Raw genomic sequence first — 19,550 nt, 5'->3', positions numbered from 1 at the left:
AAGATGTATCCCTTGTCTCTTGTAGATTATCCCTTATCTTTCACTTCTGACAGGGTCACACATCTCCTTTCTGTCTCAGATAAGGTACAGATGAGACAGAAGGTGTCATGCATTGGGGAACAAGTCCTGTAGAAATACAAGATTACTTCCTAATATCTCTTTTGCAGTTTTCTTTTACTCCAGCATTTACTAAATCCCTTACTCCTGTTCAGATCCAGAGTGCTTCTGCAGCTAGAATCTATCTATCAGAGATCCTAGGTCTCCCTGTCTTAATTCTTCTGGCAGTAAACTTGCTCTATAGATGATTTCTGGTCTAGGAGGCAGAGCAATTTATTCACTGCCAATTGCCTACACATCATTTGCTTCATGTGAAGCACCACAAAGTCAACACCTAACTTTCTATGCTTATGAACACTTCCCAGTGAAAATCCTCCACTAGCATGTCTTAAGTCCTGACTGGCCTGTTAAGTACCTTATGTTCTGGCTCTTGACTTCTACCACTATAAGAAATTATTTATTAAATGGGAAACAAGTCCTTCTGATCTATATCCTATTCTTAAGGGAGAAAATTCTTAACTATTCTTCAGGGAGAATAGTTACTGCCTATCTGCTTATCATCTTCAGTATGCCAACCTCCAACACAACATCATGAACTTAAAACAGACCCACCTTTTTAAGGTCTGTTTATCTACTGTAAATGCATCTACAGGCAATGCTTGCATGGAGTCTTATGCATCAACTGAGACCTTTTTTACCTACTTGTCTATTCATCTGTTTTTCTAATTTAAAAACACTGTACTATATAGTCATGGAGCCTAAAATGAGCCTTCAGGTCAGCTAATGTAAATCAAAACTCTGGCCCAAATAAAAGGAGAAATTACCACAACGTTGCATGAGACATTAGTGTGACTTACAGTTCAAACATCATATGGGAGAAACAGGGACTGAAATGTTTCAACCTGCATCCTGACAGCACGTGCACTCAAGGATCTGAGAGATTAAGAGCACGTTTTTAATAAACTGGAATATCGGGAAATGAAAACAAATGTTCTCCTTCATCGAAGATGATGTTTGCATGAAAGGAAAACATTAGCATGCAAAGCAGGGTAGAACACTGACCTGCTTATAACCATCAGACCCAAAAGGAGACCCTTCCCCTATTGGGTCTAGCTAGTGGAAGGGAGTTTTGAATCAAAGGCTGGTTCATTTATGTGAGTGTCTGTGTGACAGATGACACCAATGAAGTGTGATATAATAAACCCATTACTGGAATTCACTGGGGGCTGGAAGAATTGTGTATGCCTGAATTAAGTAACTGGTTTCTATGGCAACATGTTAAGTGTGCCTTGCGCAGAAGACCTGTTCATTCTCCGTTTTGTATCCTGTGGTGACCTCTTTAGGGACAGAAGTCCCCAGCAGTGCCTTTTGTCAAAGATGAGTGGACTCGCTTTGTAGCTAAAAGACTTTTAATCACTCTTCTAAGCACACTCTGTGAATGCCAGATCAAAACCTGTTGTGATGGGCTGCAGTTCTGTCTGCTTCAAAAGCCACCAGGTTGTTCAGACAGAAGCCACAGTCAACCTTATGGAAGACCTTTTCTTCTGCACTGACACTGAAGACCTCTGCTGCCTTTCTCCATCTACAGGGACTCCCTGAGCAACAGTTATGGCAGAGGGGGACCACTTGCACACAGACACCAAACCAGGCCAGGGACAGGGCTCTGTGTGGAATGTATGTGATTCTGTTCCAAGGACCTACATTTTTTGCTGTGTTTTCTTAGGCTTTTCTCTTACTGTATTCATGCCAAACCTTTTGATAAACAAAGGAGGATCCCCTGCACACACACACACCTCATTAAGTGGCAATATCAATAATTCAAGAGGTCACCACTAAGGCTTCAGTGGCTTCTTAAAGGTCTGATCTCATATGGCAGTGGGGTCACTGAAAAGAAACATGCTCAGCACATCACAAGGTTGAATTCCTAGTAGCTAAGATGCAAGGGCAGGGTCTTGCACTGCAGTGAATTGTCCAACAGTCATCAGGACTGGCCTCTCAAAGTTGCATGATGGTCAGGTTATTCTGATTTCTATCCGGAAAGGATTCCAGGAGGGATTAGTCACTAGTGAATGTAAGTGCCCAAATGTTATGACTAGGGCCGTCTGTTCAGCGTTTCGTTTAACTTGAACTGTAGAGGAGATAGAATGCAGAGGCAATTTGAGAGGAAGCAGTTAACACCAGCAGTGTAAACAAGCAGATAGCACTGCCAGGCCCTGCTTCCCTGGAGGAAGAATTAGGGGGCTCAAGGATTTGTCTCTGAATGGAATTTGAACTGATGAGACCAGTCCAGCATTCCTGTCCCTGGCAAGTGAACTTCAGGAGGGCACCAAGTGTCCTACTCTAACCTGGTTTGTAATGAGCCATTTCAGAGACATCTGAAACCTTATAAACCAGCCAGAAAGACACAGTAGATTTTTTCTGAGCACTGCTTCTGCATTTCCTGAACATACAATGCAGCAGGTATCAAATGAATTTTTCTGCTCACCCTGTTTTATAAAACTTCAGTGGAGTTGCAGCCATAAGTTTTTTTTCCAAGTCTCAACTGTGAAAAAATTCTTGTCTAAAATGCTATGAATCTTAGAGATTAATGTTTGTAATTTTCAAACTCCAGGCAAAAGAACACTTAACTGTTTGCTCCACAGTTGTCCACACATCGCTGTCAAGGTGAGACTACACACTTAGCTAAGTCTGTTCAAGTATAAGATTTCAGCCGAGACCTAGACATATAAGTGGCTTCACTTATAAAAGAAGTGGAATGGATGCTCTCCCATGAGAATACAGCTTGGTTGACATTGGTTGGCACTGACAGTGATGGGTTGGTTTAACTTTCCCTGACAATTCAGCAGAGTGAAATGAGTCTCCTCGTTCTCAAACCAGTTCCCAGTCAGGCTGTCTGCATCACAGAACATCTCGTGCCACCCTTTGCCATTTCAGAGCAAGTATCATTCCTCATAATGAAAAAGGACGCTGGACTTTGTGGCAACATGGAAATGTTCTCACATCCCCATGTAAGGTGGGGCTATGTAGAATGGAAGGACTTTTGTCCATTCCCTGTATACAGACTGCAAGCTGAAGGGTTTTGTGCCTGATAGTCTAGATTTTGTACTCCAACTACATTACCTGGCTTGGTAGAAGATGCTGCTTCTCCCTGCAAACCTTGCCTTTCTACACAGACATAGAGATTTACACCTGAGGATAACCTGAACCTACAGAATACATTTTGTTTGAGGAAGAGAAAAAGTCTGCATGGCTCTTCATATTTGTCTGCCTCTAACTTGAATTGTGCAGTCTTTCCCCATCATCATATTGGCAGCAATGCCTAAATATTAATATTAATGCCACACTGACTGGATTACTGGAATAACCTCAAAGCAAATGCAAATTGAAGTGACATTGACCCTTTCTGTTTTGAAAAACACAGAATGAATTCAAGATGCCACTGTCTTGGTAGTAGCTGAATTTACCCAGATCAGAGAAATTTAAAAAATCAAATGCACAATTATTTCTTTAACAAACTGTCATAACCTATAATGGCACCTAAGTTTTATTCTCTGGAAAGACAGAAAAGCAGTGGATCTTGACTAAAAAACACTATTCCAGGAATCATCAGAATGGGCCTTCTAATAGCTAAGAGAATAGTTAGAATTTCTTGTACACTGAACAGTATTTCAAAACAGGAAAAAGACTACTTAGTAAAGATTACCACAAGACGGAAGAATTGTAGTCAAGGGGCTCCATCAAATAAATCGGAGGATATTTGCCACTGGGTAGGAAAAATTCTGAGATAATTGTTTACTATTCCTTTAAGAACAAAATCAACTCACATGAAAATCTCTTAATGAAGAGGATTTAGGACTGATGAGAGTTTTTACTGCAGCTTCCTTCTGATGGGCCTAGTATAAGCACACAGACATTTCTGATCTCATTAACCTGATTGTGTGCAACATGATCAACATAGCTTAAGGATGATTTGTAATACCAAATTCTTGTTCTGCACAAGGATCTTCTTTTGTAGGAGGCCATGCATTGGCACTGCCCTCCATTTATGACTCATATTCCTTGACCTTAGGCTATGAGCTTGCAAGGGGGAACCTTTGTTGTGTCCACATCTTTTCTGACTAATACTGGCTGGAAGATCAGGTTAAGAAAACAGAATTATCTGCATCAAGAATGGAGAAGTAAAACATATGGCAAGAAATCAAAAATCTGAGACACTGTCTCTGGAATGAAGATGATCTCTTGACTGGCGATAAAACATCACCCCCTGTGAAGCTGTGCCAACTTGTGTATAGCAAAACCAATCCTCTAACAGTGGCTACCTTTTTTAGCTATGCACACTTACAGCATTCTCCAAACTTCCTTGCTCTTAGAAAGGTCAGGAGAGGACAGGTTAGCGACCATCTTTTTGAGGCGCAGCTGACTGACTTTTGAAAATGAGAATGACAAATATGCGCTTGATAGCAGATATGCAGATAAGCATGAATGTCCTACTCAGCATTCAGCTCCAGTGTCAGCTCCTGATTATAAGGGAAACTCAGGATCTAGGATGTATTTCCACCAAGGGTTGAGACTACAGAGGTGCTGAATACCCTCAACTTCCATCCAATTCAATGGAATCGGAAAGATTTCTAGAGTGTCCCTTAGCAGATTTAATCACCATCAGATTTTCTTTTGCAGCTGTGCATAAGCTACTTTTATGAAAGCTGCACACTGATGTTTAGAGAAACGACTGGGAGATTTCAGAGCAGTCTGTTACAGCAAAAAAAGAACGGAGCTTCCATGGAGCTTAATACCAGATAGACATTTAATTAGATGAGAAATAGCTTTACAGTAAACATCATGGGAAGCTCTTTTCAGAGCTTGCATCTTAATTATAAGAACACACTTCTTTTTCCTTACACTCTTTTCATGTCTTTTACATGAATATAATGGAAAACTGCAAATTTGCACAGTATCTCTGGGAAATGAAAAATGAACCATATTTCTGCCTTTCTGTAAAAGGCAGAAGTCAAATGTCTACCTGTGGAGAATAAATCTGCTGCATAGGGTTCAGAAACACAAACCTTGTGAACTAAAAAAAAAAAAGGAACAAATAACAGTGAAAAGATGGAGTGTCTCTTCCCACACCTCATGACTCTGGGAGTTCACTAATACTTAGATCCATTTCTAACCTGATCTTTAAAACATTTATGCAGAAATGGTTAAGACAGCCAAACTCTTTTCTTTTACCTATTGTTATTAAAATTGCATGTATTGAACATCCATCTCTAGGGATTCTCAGAGAATTTTACAGATATAAATTTATTAATCTTCCTCCCATTCCGTGAAGTACTTGAATACCTATATCCTATTCTTAAAAAAATGTAAGCAGGACATACAACAGACTTCTCCTGTTCCTACTGAATTCACTGGCAATCCAGAACAGCATAAGGCTTAAGTTACTTGCCAAACATTATACTAAACTGCACTGGGGCTTTGAACAAATAGTCACATTCCCAACTCTGTATTTTGGTCAGTGACATCTCTTCCTTTTTTACAGAAATAAAATTCTTCCCTGTACTGAATAAAATTATCAATCCATATATACAACCACCACCAATCTGTCTCCTAATTTAGGGTTCATTTTTTTCTTAGGGAACCATAAACCCAAATACATTCATTTAAAACATAATCATGTATTTTTAGTACAGAAAAATGTTTAGTGCTTTGGGTTTCACGGGTTTTTTTTAGGTAAATCATGCATTTATGGAAAAATAATGCATGTAAGGCATGTAAGGTGAGATACCAGATCTGTTTTAAACATTCATCCCACTCTACAATTATTTGAATCAATACACATAGTAGACTAATAAGTGTAACTTCTGGATTGTAACATATTGCTCTTGACAGTAGGGCAACACATATGTTAAGGAAGTCTAATGACTGGCACTTTAATGTGAGAAGAAACACCCAATCAAATATTAAAAATTAGCAAAGAGATGGTGATTACATTATACTCTTCCTTGTGCTCAAGGGTTTTAACCACCAATATTTCAAGGAGAATGGGTCTTCCAGAAGGGAAGAGAGAGGAAAAATCCGTTTTCCGGTTTTATGCAAATAAGAACTAATGCTGTTGAACTGATTTAAATGCAAAATAAAACTATGCTACCTCTGTGCAAAATGCAGCTCACCTGAACCTACTTATATTGGCACAACACATCTGCTTTGACTCTGCTGATACAAAATGTCTTTGTTTAAGTATGTCTTCAATATCTTTGATTTTTACAAAGTTAAGGAAGGAAATTCGTTAGTGGTTGTTGACTCCAAGAAGAACATATAAATGCCTCTCCCAAAAGACTTCACTAGTGTTATGTCACCTAAATCAGATCTTTAACACTTAACAAGTCTTGCCTTTGGAGAGATAAGGACAAACAGATCCAGTCTCACCATTGAGCTTATTCCAGACAGAAATGTGTCATGAATTAATCATACAAGCAAACTCTTGTACCTCAACTGGAATGGAATACTGTGTTTTCTTAAAAGGATGCCACAACCCCTATGGGACATCCAAGCTATTAACATGTCTACTCACAAATGATGTTCAGAGTTCTGAGGGGATATGGAAAATGCCAAAGAAACTCCCCTCAAGAGATGCAAGGCCAGAAATGAAAATATTTGCAAAACAATAAGCCTACAGGGAACCCAACCTTTTTCCAAGCTGTCAAGCAAAGAAACAAAAAACAATACAGCTTTGTGAAAGCAAATGGCCCTATGCTGAGAGAAGAGCACCCAACAGCTGTTCTTTTGCCTAAAGAACTCAGTGCTATCTGGATACCAATTAAGACATGGGGAGGATGGATAATTGACTGGAGATCCCAAAACATGATTCCATCTTTTTAAATTTATCATACTGTATACAAAATAGGTTTCTAGTAGTGCAACACAATACACAAGATTTCCTTCACAGTTAACACAACACAATGCAAGACTATTGTCATCAAGCAGAAGTATAATGTCAGAGACATACAATAAAAAGAAACACTTTGACCATTATCTAGTCATTTCTTTCAGAGAGGCCTAGTAAAAACTCTTGTTCTTCACCTCTTTCACCGTTCCTCTCTCTCCTGTGAGAACATCCAGAGCTGTTCACAACCGGGATCTCTGGGGCACAGAGACATTAAGCCTCTTGCACAGCCTTGTATAAGGAGGTCACTGGCAGGACCAGAGCAGATCTTGCAGAAGCTAATGACATATTGATTACCTTTTTTCAGATGTCTAGTCATGGAGCAAAGTACCTCTGGCATTTATGTTCTCAAGCCAGTGATCTGTTAGGTGTCCTCTGGAGAGCTGTCCTGAAAGGAGATACCATTTTTACTAAGCATATTTACTAGAGAGCCATAGACAAGAAAGCTAAGTATAAGAATAGAGCTTATAAAAACCAGTAACTGAACAGACTGCTTTACCCTTGGTTCCTCTGTTCTATGCCAATTTAAAACAGTTTCACAAGGAATTTTAACCATTAATATCCCAGTAGTTAGTTTTTAACCCTACTATGAGATCTTTGAGCTTAGCAGGCTCTGCAGAACTATTCCATCCAGTTCACTGCCTTGGTCTTAGATTAATTGACCATGTGGGAGGAAGATGTGTGTGTCTGTACACGATCAGAGGCTCAGGTCTCTGAGAAACCACTCCACCTCTGTGTGGTCCACAGGGCACTGGGAAGAAGGAGAAAGAGTTCATAAAACTGGTTTCCACTAAAAAGATGAGACCATCCTGGATTGGGGGAACTGGACAGAGGAGATTTGGTCTTTGTCTTGTGAATCCATCAGTAAGGGGAATGCTGGGCACCTGGACAAAACAGAATAGACCATTTGCTTATGGTTCCATTGACCAGGGGAATGTGGACATTGGGGTGGAAAGGCCTGGGCTATTTTGTCATGGCTTCATTGGTCAGGGGAATGTAGGCACCTGCATTGCACAGCCTGCGCAATCTGCCCATAGCTCTATCAAACAAGGAAATATGGGCACCTCTGATCTCACCAAACAGGGCTGTTTGCAGCTTTGTAAGTAGCTGACAGTATGAGAGAAGGGAATGAAAAGAAAAAAGAACAGAGCTAGCTAACCAGAAAGTGCTGCAGAAGGTGGGAAATGTACCACTGCCTTTGCTGTGGTACTGCCAGGTGTAGCTCTGTGCGAAGCCTGGCAGCTGATTCTGTTAATTTAAGGGGGTTTACCTCCTCATGTGCCATCAACATGCAATGAATTATCTTCCAGGCATGTACCACAAGCTCTTTTCTGGCTCCTGCAAGCAAAAAGGAGCAAAAGCATTTTACATGCTGCAAGTATTTAAATTGGTCGGTTCACTAGAAAGAAAGAAAAAGGAAAACACAGAGAGAGAGGGAAAGAGGGAATCCCTATGGAAACAAAGCTTTCACTCCACTAATGGAGTTAGTCAGACAGACACTGTCACCACTTGTAAAGCACGGATAAAGAACCCTGAGGGTAAGTCCCTCTGCTATGATGGAAAAACTCAACCAGAGGAGAAAATAGCTCTCAAATTGGAGCTAGCATATCCATAGAGGACATTTAAGCCTGGGAACGAATGCAACCAGCTTTTTAGTTCACTGGCATGGACTGTGGTGCAGCCCTCCATTGTCAACCTCTCCCCAAAAGCAACAGAAACAAACACACCCTGAGATATACAGAAGGGTAGAGTGGTGCATGAGCTAAAATACAACATTTCTTTTCAGTCACTGTTAAACATCAAATTAGAACTGTGATACCAAAACCAAACTGTTGCTGCTCTGGAGAACTATCAAACAGCATAAAAGTTGCGACAAAAGAGTAACAACCCACAGACAGCCAGTAAGCACATTTGGTCCTGCAAGCTCACTGCAGTGTAGCTACTTCTCTTCTCCTAATGAATAAACCAGTTGGCTTTGTTTGAAGACAGGGTTTTCTCAATGCTTACTCACCCTAAACCAAGCTGTGTTTTCCAGCACATAGTTCAAGTGACCAAGCCAAAAGTCTGATCACAGTTTCCTCTTCCCTTTAGTGCCTTAGTTTACCTGACTCTAGAACTCATGCTAATGCCATGTTCCTAAAATGCTTTGAGAAATTTGCATGGCATTAATACTGCATTTATGCCAATAAACCTTGGATTTCTCTGAGTGACACTGTTGTCACTTGGCTCAGAAACACAAAGAAGTAACCAGTGCTTGCAAGTTACCACATATTGGCTGAACTGCAATTGACTGGGCTCAGTAACCCCATGGAAAGATGTCTAAGCTAAGGCATTTCCTATCTCACATCAGAGAGGGGATGAAAGCAGGTACACAGTCACTTGCTGTGGCTTGGCCAGCTGGTGGTAACTCAGCTGTGATGTTCTGGGATCAGTCACAGCCCCACAACTGCTTATGCAGAGTCTTCTAAATAGGAACTATTACTTTTCCCCGAACATCACCTTGGGATGTTTGCTGTGTATGCAGAGTCCTGTATCTATTCTTGGATGTGTATCTTCTGTCTTTCAGGTGATTTATCGTGCCTTAAGTCCGGCTAACAAGATCGAAGACCCCTATAGTCCTGAGGCTCAAGATCTCCTGAAACTCACCAACCTCCGCCTCCTTTTGTTAAAAAGACAGGAATGTCCATGCCATGGTTCAGGATTGGTGGAGAAACCTCAGAGATTTGCCCACTATGCTATTTATGACCTGATCATCCGGGGAAGCTGCTTTTGCAATGGGCATGCAGAGGAATGCGAGCTTGCCAACAGGACGGGAGTCATGGAGAACATGGTCAGTTCTAGACATTCGCTAACTTACTAGACTTGTTACCTGCTTGTGCCTTCTCAGCCTAACTGTACATTTTGGGTATGATCCTGTCCAAGCCTCCCTAAGCCTATCTAAAAAAGGGCAGCGCTGTCGATCCACATTAGTGAAACCTAAACCACTCTGGGAAAAGATTTCTTATAACCCTTGGTGCAGCTCCGTGTGTATTAATTGCATTGCTAGAGACGGGTCCTTCTAAAAACTCTGAACTTCAAAATACCTATAAATTGTGAAGGGTCTCTGTAATTGGAACAGAGATCCAACCCCAAATATAGTGAATGAAATCTCCTACCTGTAAGCCTGCACAGAACCGAACTAATCTCTTTGATGCAAAGATTGCCCTGACCAGAATTTCAGCATCAGATCTCAAATCTCAGATTTTCTGAGTTTGAGACATGAGCAGTTCTGTCGTACTTAGGGTTTCAGCCTTTACTTTTAGGTTTTCAGCCTTCTGTGTTTTTGTTACTTTCACTACATAGACAGCAGTGTTCAGGATGTGAAAATAATCTCCACCCCCTTCCCCCTCCTTTACCCATTCAGCTTAAAATAAGTTAGAATATATTTTTTTTAAAGCCAAACGTTGTAGGAAGATTATTTTATAGTACTATGACTAGCCCCTCCCTGTTCAGTCTTTTATCTGAGTTAGACCCTGGATGTGCAGAAGATAGAAGTTGTGTTTGTAGCATACTCAGAAGTTGCAATTCAGGGGGAATGACTGCTGTCTCCTTTTTGATTTAGCTGCTAGTATTATATAGAAGAACTGTAATAACAGTCACAGGGAAATCATGCTAACCAAAAATCCAGGTACATCTAAACACATACATCACAGACAGAATTCAAGTTAGTCAATGGCTCCACTGGTCCCAGAAGGCTGTCTGTCTCTGTAATTGGTTTTGAAACCCAAAATAACCCTTAGAACTTTAGTCCCTGGTGCACTCTTACATAATAGACTCAAGAAATACATCCTTGGCTAATTTCTGTCCCTTTACATATATGGTACACTTGACATTTTGGGTTATTTTCTTCTGGAATGTGTATTCATTGTCTTCCTTTCAACTTTTCTAGGTTCAGATGTAGATATTGTAACATAGTTAGGACTGTATGAGTTTCACAATATTTGCAAAATCATTTCTGAATCAGTTCCATCTGTGGTATAAATCTAAGATTCAGCTACAGTATTCTAGCACTGGGTGATACTATTAGATTCAGTTACCTATAAATATAGACTCACTTAACACACAACTGTGTGGAGAAAAGCTGTTTAAAGATTGCATCCTCCCTATTGCAAACTGTTAAATATACATATAGTGAAACCAAATAGATGAATAACATGCTAAATGAATACAGCTGGTAGAAGAATAAACACTCTGCCCATCAGAAAAGGAAAACACAATATTGTTATATTACTGGCATAACCATTGTAAACTATGACTGGATTTTTTTTCCACTAGTCACACAGGAATAGAATCTTTTTGTCCCATCAGTGACTTCAGGGGGCAGAAGGGGAAATAGTTTTGATGAAATGCACTTCATGAGTGACTCATGACCCAGGAGACAAGAGGGTGGATGCATCACATCATTAGCACAGGCACAGATATTAGCAAGTCTTTGCCTAAGCAGGGATTCAAATGCAGCAGTGAGAAAAGTGAGAAAAGTCTTTCAGAGCTTTAACTACCTCTAGAATCCTAGATGAGGGCTGGAAAAGACCGTAAGTGAGCTGGTCTGAGTCCTCCGATAAAGGTATGATCAAGCATATTTAAGCCATTCACTAGTGAATGCTTGTTGAACTAGTTTTTGAAAATCTCTGAAGAAGAAGATTCAATAGCAGCCCTCAGTAGTTGTTCCCATTTTGACGTTTTGAAAGCTCTTCTTTAGTGCCTGCCTAAATAATCTCTGCTGCAAATTAAGGTGATTCCTTACTGCCTCCTCTCCCGCAATGATTGTGGAGAGCAGTTGATCCTCATTCTGCAGATATGATTGGAAGGTTTCTGTATCCTTCCTTAGTTTTGGGGGTTTTTGTACTAACCAGAGAAGTGTGAATCCTTAGGTGGTCAAAATTTAAAACTCTACTCCCAGGTCATACAAGTCTGGACTAAAGATGATCATGCTATTTTGCTCCTCTTTTCTGTGCTTTAGTCATTACACCCTAGCTCTTTCTCAAATACACAATGAAAATCCACTCCTGGAAAAGCCAGGTTCCTGGATCCTTTTACATTTTATCTAATGATGATATTGGAGTGGTGAAGGGAGAGTTCACGTAGCTACAGATCTCAGGATTTCATTTACATAGCTAGCATGAGGGAGTTTATATAAGTATATAACTTTGCATCTTACAATATGGTAATCTCCTTGCATACATGCAGAAGGAAAAGGCCTTTGTTGTTGAGTGGTGAACACCAATGATACATTTCATATCAGCCAAACTACATTGCAACAAAAATATTTGTCATGTTGCAATTTCTTGGCAGAGACAGGGAAGGTGCTCTACTTTCAGTCACATGGTGATTAAAACAGGATGGGGAAAGGAGTTGTTAGAAACAAACATTGCATGTCCAGAAATAATCTGAATCACTCCACTGGCCGCATCTAATATTTAATGAACACATGGGTAGAGCAAGTCTCAAGACACAGAGTTTTTAATGTGGCTAGTGTGGGTGATATCACAGCATGAAGGCAGAGCAGCTTCATGTTTCCTGGGCTGCTGTCAAGTAGTTAAATAAAATGCTGGAAAAATACAGAGCTCCACAGAAAGGCTTAAGTAATAGGAGTTTCAGTCTCTTAAGAGTTCAGATTCCTCCTACAATGTATTTATTTTCTGTGGTTAACAAAAACAAAAGCAAGTCCATGTAGAAAACAACTGTAATTGTTTGCCATGGGATAGGCCCAAAACCTGAGATCATTCTGCACTTAGGTCTTGGAAGAGTCATAATTATGCTAACTTGTAAGTCTGCTCTTCTTACTCTTGAAAGAAAACTGCTCCATCTGTAATACTTCTAACACTGCTAGACTGATACTGTATGGAGGCTAAATAACGGAGAAAACTAAAGCAAATTTCTTGACACTTTTGAACCAATGCTTTTCAACACCATTTTGGAGGGACTAGAAGATCTATGACTACTAGATGGTCTGTCAATGATCAGTTTATCTGTGGATCTGTCAGTTCAGTCATGACAACCCATTCAGCTTCTGGCTTCTCCACTGAGGCTGCCAATAGGAAACACAGCTCTATGGGAAGTAACATTACAGATGCCACAGTGTCGTAGAAATGAATGGATACAAGAACGCTGCAAATTTTAAGACCAACCTCCATCATTCCTCATAGCTTGAAATAGATAGTTTCATGCATATTCTCTCTGGTCATAAGTCATTTGTGAAAATACTGAGTACAGCAAGGTTGAAAATAGACTTCCATAGGATCCAATGGAAATGTCCTTTGATGACTTCTTTTGGCAGCAAACCAGTAATAATTACTCTTTCAATGTGCTTTTTTTTTGAACAACCCGTGCACCCACCCCAACACAATTTATCTAGATCACACTTCCCTTATTAACTACTGAGAATATCATGTCAGACAGGAGGAAAACTTTGAGAAATGAAGATGGGAGCTGTAAACAATAGGCAAGAAACTTCTGGACAAACATATCTTGAATTTGGGGTTTGTTACTATTGACAATGATGTTTTCTTGTTTTCTATTTCCTTTCCTCAGACCAAAAAAAAGAGACACAGAGATGTCATACCCAACTTAAATAGCTTCTTATGATAGCTAAGGACAACATTCTCCTTTCTGAATTTCACAGCCTGTATTATTCAAACTCTTACAAGTAGCTCCTTTGTCAGTGAGGGAAATCACTGAGATTGCTTTTGCTGCAGAAACTACAGACAAACAGTTTCTTTTAAATGGAGGGCATTTATATGACGTTATAAGGGAAACAACTGCCAGGTCTTGGCCACCTGAATACACCTAGTCTTCTTCTACCATTGGATGCAATGGAATGTAATCCTGTATTGCTGTTGCAGGATGTACAAAGTTATGTGTTGCTCTACAGTAAATTATTTCTTTATTAAGCTCCAACAAAGTTAATAATAGCTGTCAGGTTTGGGATCTGCTTTGACAACACATTTTAGCTGAGTCCAGGGGTGCTTCCAGAACAAAGTTTACAAAGCAGAAAGCACACATGGACAGAACACAGAACCTAGACCAAAGTCCTTTCTGTTTGCCAAACATTTCACAGTTTTCTTTCTAGTCCATGAGAAGTAAGTATGGACAGAGGAAATTGAAATGTTTTTGTATAAAGCATTAGGGTTTTTTTACTTGTTAATTATTGGTACCTACACTGCCAGGAAATTCTTACAAGTTGCCATGGATGTTTCTTTTGCTTCTTTATCCTGTTTACAGAGACGAACTAGACTCCCTGTAGGTCTGATCCTCCACAATGAAGCAAATGGAAAGTTTTCCACTTACTTCAAAGCGAGCAGGATCTGGTCCTAAGTAAGATTTCTTGTTTGGCATAATGGAGGTTACATAAGGTAAAACTTGTTTTTCTACAGCAATTTTCTAGGTGACTTGGCTGTCTTATCCCTTGCAAATATTACCTCCTCTTCAAATATCTTGTGCAGTTCTACTGATAATCCCCAGCTAAATTTTCACATTATCTGATCCAAGCTGTGCTGGTCTGTATGATGTCCAGCACTCAAGAGAGGCAGGAGGTGCTCTCTGTTGTATTTGGCAGCTCAGAGTAGGTTTTGTTTAAGAAGAAGTTACTCTGTGTACATCAACTATGTGAGCAGAGTCAGGAATGTTAAAAAAAAATTACAAGAGCTTCTAGATCATGTCAGAATAAATTCTAGAAATAGATCCCTGTGCTGAATTTTTTCCAAAAATTAAAATTGAGTAGGGACTTCAAGCTCTGCCCATAATGATCTGAAAACATAGAATAAGATCCTATAAATTACAGAGCAAAAAGTATTACATGAACTACATGAAAAGAAAATGGTGCTGCTGTCACCTTTGCTACCCACAGTGGACCAAAGCATTTCACAGGAATCCTTGTGGGAACATGCAGGTGGATGAGAAAGTTTCAGATATTTGTGTTCAGAGATGACAAAGAAGGTGACAGGGGAGCATTATGGAAAGGTTCTCTTTAATTTTAGTGGATAGTTTTAGTGACTTCCTAGTTTCCTAGGGCAAGATGTGCTTCAAAACTGCGACTCTAAATGACAGTTAAGTTTTCAAACAATTACTTAGATAAAAGTTGGAAAAGGATATTCAGACTTGTCTTGTAGGTCACATCCAGAAGATCCTATTTTATCACATTTTCACAAAAGTCACCAGAAATCTTAACTGAATAATACCTAAATAAATCTAAAAAAGAGCTTTCTTATACATCCCATGCTTCTCTTTCCTTTTCACAGTGACTGTGAGGCAGACTGGCACATTAAAGTAATGCCTCCATTACTGCCAGCAGTTCGTTCTTGGCCAACCCCAAAATCAACACCTCTGTCCTTCTGAGTTGTTAAAAAATTGAATCCAAGGCAAAATATGGTACATATTCCCCCTTTATTTTAGATATGTTCTATCCTTCAAATTCAAGCACACCTCTGGGGTGTTCCCTTTCAAAAAATCTATTCATTCTGATTAGTCTTCTTATAGTTTCGACTCAGATGCTACATCAGGTATCTCCTAGAATTGCACAAAACCTGTAGTAGTAGTCCTGATTAAAAGATCTTAAAGGTTTCAGAGTCCTGTTCAGTACAGATTTGGACTCTGTAATCTGGGTTCCTCTCCACAGTTTTTGTGAACATTTCTGGGTTTGCTGGCTCTTTGACACTAGACAGACTTTAACAAGATTGTCCTCCCCTCCCAACAGAATCAGCACTACTTTGTATTACAGCCATTTCAGCTGGAATAGCAGGGACACATGTAAGCAGTAGTTCACCTAGTTCTGAACTGACATTCAGGTAAGGGTCAGGTAATGTTAGGTCTAAAATGGTTCCAGGGACCATTCCTAGATGGTTTAGTGTTCTGCCCACCCCCTGCCTTTCCACTTAGCACTGCCCACTGTGGTGCAGGCAAGAGCAGGAGAACTTTTGTGCTGCTGTGCAGACTCATCCACCTGCAGTGGCCAACACGCTCCCTTTTACAGGGGACATACCCTGCCTTCTTTCGAGCTCTGAAATTAAATTAGTCTGTGAGTGCTATTTCATCTTATGAAAGATGGCTAATTTGGCTACTTTGGTGTACCCTGACAATATATCATGGCATACTGCATCTTTAATTTGCCTGTTGCGCATAGGGAGTGTGGGCTGTGCTTCTACCCTCTTATGGTCATAACCAGTGTGTTTAACTTAATATCCATGCAGGTTTTCCATGAGCTGTACTGAGAACCTGTGGTTTGCAGCCGGAGCATCTGGCATCCACACCATCAGCATGATGTTTTGAGTATCTATGGTTTAGAGAATAACCACAATTTTGATGGTGTGACCCATATAGTGGTTCAGTCAGCAGGAATTCTGCAATTATAAAGTCAACAAGTTTTTCCTACATTTGATTATTGTTGTGGAAATGTCTTTTACTACTATGAAGTCCAAATCAGAAAAACATGCCTATTCAGGAATCCTGTTTAAACAAATGCCTAAATGCTTTCCTGAATCAAGGCTCAGTGTAGATCCACCCACGCAAACACTCATCTTACTTGTAGGAAACCATCTCTTGTTTTGTGGGATGGGGTAGCAAACAATTTCCTATCTGACATTATTAGCCTTTAAACACAGCTTTTCTTAAAAGCAACAGTTATGGGTGAGCTATTTAAACATACTTTAATTTTATTGATTAAGTGCTGTCATTAATAGTGTTTTTTGTTGTTTTAATCACTTAAGTGATGTTCTCTGCTACTTTCATCTCTGTGAAAGAACCATAATAACCCTGCTAGTAGAAACATTTGATTGGAAACACTTGTAAATATATTTTAGGGCTGGTAAAATAAGCCTTAAAATTCTTTTAAGGATTGATTTTCACATTAAAGCTACAAAAGTCTGTGTGTGTCTAAGAGAAAGAAATAATTGCTTCATCTCACAGCTATCAGCCACAACTTGCTACCAACACCTCTCTGATGTCACATAGTACAGCATATTCTGAGGTTCTTTTGTTTAAGCTTGATGCAATATGTACTGTTCTAAGTTGAATTTGACACAGCCAACACTAGGAAGTTGCTGTGATGTGACAATCATGGGAGCTGCTGTGTTTCGCCTCATACATTAAGTCCTTGTGTTTTTAAGCTCCCTTGAGACTGAATAGACTGCTATGTTGTTTCTGACCTCAGCTCACCTACGTGTTACTAGAACAAAAGTTTTCAGTCTTTTACCAAGGGTTTTCAAGGCCTTTCAGCCAGTTCACTCATCCCCAATAAATCTCCCAGTAACTTAAGCAAATCTTTCTAGAGTTGTACCTTGTGGGTGTATGGAGTTTGCATTTTAACTATTTGGCAGCAGGTGCACACAAAATATGGAGAAATTTTGCACAGGATTATAAACAAATTCTATATTACTCAGTGCAAAAGTTTTAAAATCCTACATATATTTCCTTGCTTTGGTTCACTCACTGTGCTGGAATTCCTGGGGATTAGCTTTGCACCCTTTAGGCGTTTAAGAAACCTTTCCTTGCTGTGCACAATTTTTCTGCTAAATCATGGCCTTTCTCACCCTTTTTCTTCATTCCTAGATTCCATATAAATTTGGTTAGTCCTGCACCTTTTTCAGCCCTGCCCTTCCCCCACTCTCCAAACTGCAGCCATCTGCAGAAAAGTTGCAGAAAACTATTTTTCTCTTGGCTTCATCTATTCCATTACTCAACATAATTTCACTTGAATGGGCGCTATGCATGCTGCCAACTTCACTCCATACAAAGGTAAAAATTCAGAGAAGAGCTCACAGGCCCACTTTGGGAGCGGATTTTCAATCACACATCCCTAGAACCACTGTGGATTCACCAGTAGAAACCCACCTAAGTCAAGATAGTTGCTGGAGTTAGCCAGACTTATTACAAAGTAAATGACAGAATTATTTTGCCTGTTGAATGAACAGGTCATGTCCAAACTTCTCTGAACTGTCCACAGTGTGCTAACCCATTATGCCTGACCTGTAAATCCACAAGTTGTCATCCAGATATCAGAATCTAGATCTTCTCCCATTTCTTCCTCCCCTGAAACCTAATTCTAGGTCTTTCTACAGCAAAGGCTGGCAGTCAGGCCAGACTGTTCAGTGCCATCAGAAACAAAGCCTTGAACAAGACCAAACTCACTAGTGCCATTCACTTTCAGGAGATTTGAACGGTGGTATTTACTCGTTACGCTGTGATTCAGGCATTCACCTATTAAAATACAGAGCCTTGCTCCTGCTTCCTCCGTTCTTAAGACACTCACCAAGAGCTGGTGACCTGCTGTAACTCAGGGGCTGCATTTCAGCACGACAGCTGCTACTTGTATGCAGTTTGTTACAGATTGATAATGGAGTTGTTGGCACTGTAGGTAAAAATAAGAGGACAGCTTAGCCCAAAAATGAATAAAAATCAAGCTAGTGTTCAGAAAGAAAACAATAAGAAAGCAAAGCAAAATGTGGGCTAAGGCACAGCCAGGCATTCGTGTAAAGACTGGTGGAGGTGAATTCAGGCAGAGGACGGAGATGTGTCTTGAACCTGTCACAGGTTCAGTTATATTCCCTCATGTGAAGCATGAATTTTGTACCTCTTCCAGTCTATTTATCCTGTTCTTTTGTTACTGTTCAAAAATGTCCTAGTGATGCCAGTCTGAATATTCAGCTAAACACTATCACTGATTTTTCTTCACCATTACCTATTCAGTGAATTTGGAACCAGCGACAGCTCATTCACTCACTGCTGTGGAGACCAAAAACTGTATGGGCTCAGGTGGCCCTGCCACAAGTGTCCCAATTCTACTTATCCTTGCCAAGTTCCCTCAGACTTAATTTACCAAAGTGACCAAGTTTGAGCCAGAAATTCATTTCCCTCAGAAAACACCCATATGTGTACTAGTTTTTAGACACATACACTTATTAGACCTTCTCCCAGAAATGAGCAAGTGACATAGGAAAATAATGGCTTTTCTCACTCCTGATTAGAGCAAGAATTTGAACTGTCAGTCTAAGTACAGCAGGCACTGTAACCTGGGACTTACTCCCAAGCCACCCATTCTTTTAGGTCCTTGCTAATTTGAAAAAGTTGAAGGAAATTTTTAATTTGGACTCTTAAAAGTCCTATGTGCTCTTGTCAGGACCTGATATCGAAGGATTTATTATAAATCTGCATGGATACATCTCTTCATTTGGAGAGACAACAGAGCCCATCTGAACTGTAAGAGAAACAAAGCAGAATAGCAGACACTGTTTTGTACTTAACCACTCAAAATGACCCAGAAAGAGTCATTTTACTAAAAGCAGGTAAGGGACTAGCCTCTGATGTCATTGCAAACTGCTGTATCCAAAATTTCTCTGGCGATATTACAAAGTGAATACAGAGCCCAAAGACAAACATTTTCTCTGAATCAGCAACAGTTGCTCTGTTCTGGAAGGCTTCCAAATTTAACCTTCATTCAGTAGGAAAAAAGCCCCAAAATAGATGGAGAATAGCCCAGGAGAAAGAGCAACAACCACAACATTTACTGAAAGGACAAAAG

General features: G+C 40.0%; 2 protein-coding genes across 2 annotated transcripts in view; one reads left to right on the top strand and one right to left on the bottom strand.

The window, feature by feature from the left end:
- UROC1 (urocanate hydratase 1) overlaps positions 1-19,550 on the bottom strand; it is a 123,442-nt gene that overhangs the window by 57,765 nt on the left and 46,127 nt on the right. The window contains exon 2 of the mRNA XM_069812137.1: positions 7,298-7,388. The gene's annotated coding sequence lies outside the window, so the exon portion shown is untranslated. The remainder of the gene's footprint in view (positions 1-7,297; positions 7,389-19,550) is intronic.
- Positions 1-19,550, top strand: part of LOC104323999 (netrin-4) — a 61,168-nt gene that overhangs the window by 11,633 nt on the left and 29,985 nt on the right. Inside the window, exon 3 of the mRNA XM_069812138.1 lies at positions 9,567-9,830. Within this exon, the coding sequence (XP_069668239.1) occupies positions 9,567-9,830 (264 nt within the window). The remainder of the gene's footprint in view (positions 1-9,566; positions 9,831-19,550) is intronic.

The sequence above is a fragment of the Haliaeetus albicilla genome, chromosome 24 (assembly GCF_947461875.1).
Source record: "Haliaeetus albicilla chromosome 24, bHalAlb1.1, whole genome shotgun sequence".
NCBI lineage: Eukaryota > Metazoa > Chordata > Aves > Accipitriformes > Accipitridae > Haliaeetus > Haliaeetus albicilla.
Note: the sequence above shows the minus strand (reverse complement) of the source record. Positions and strands in the feature narration are given on the sequence as shown.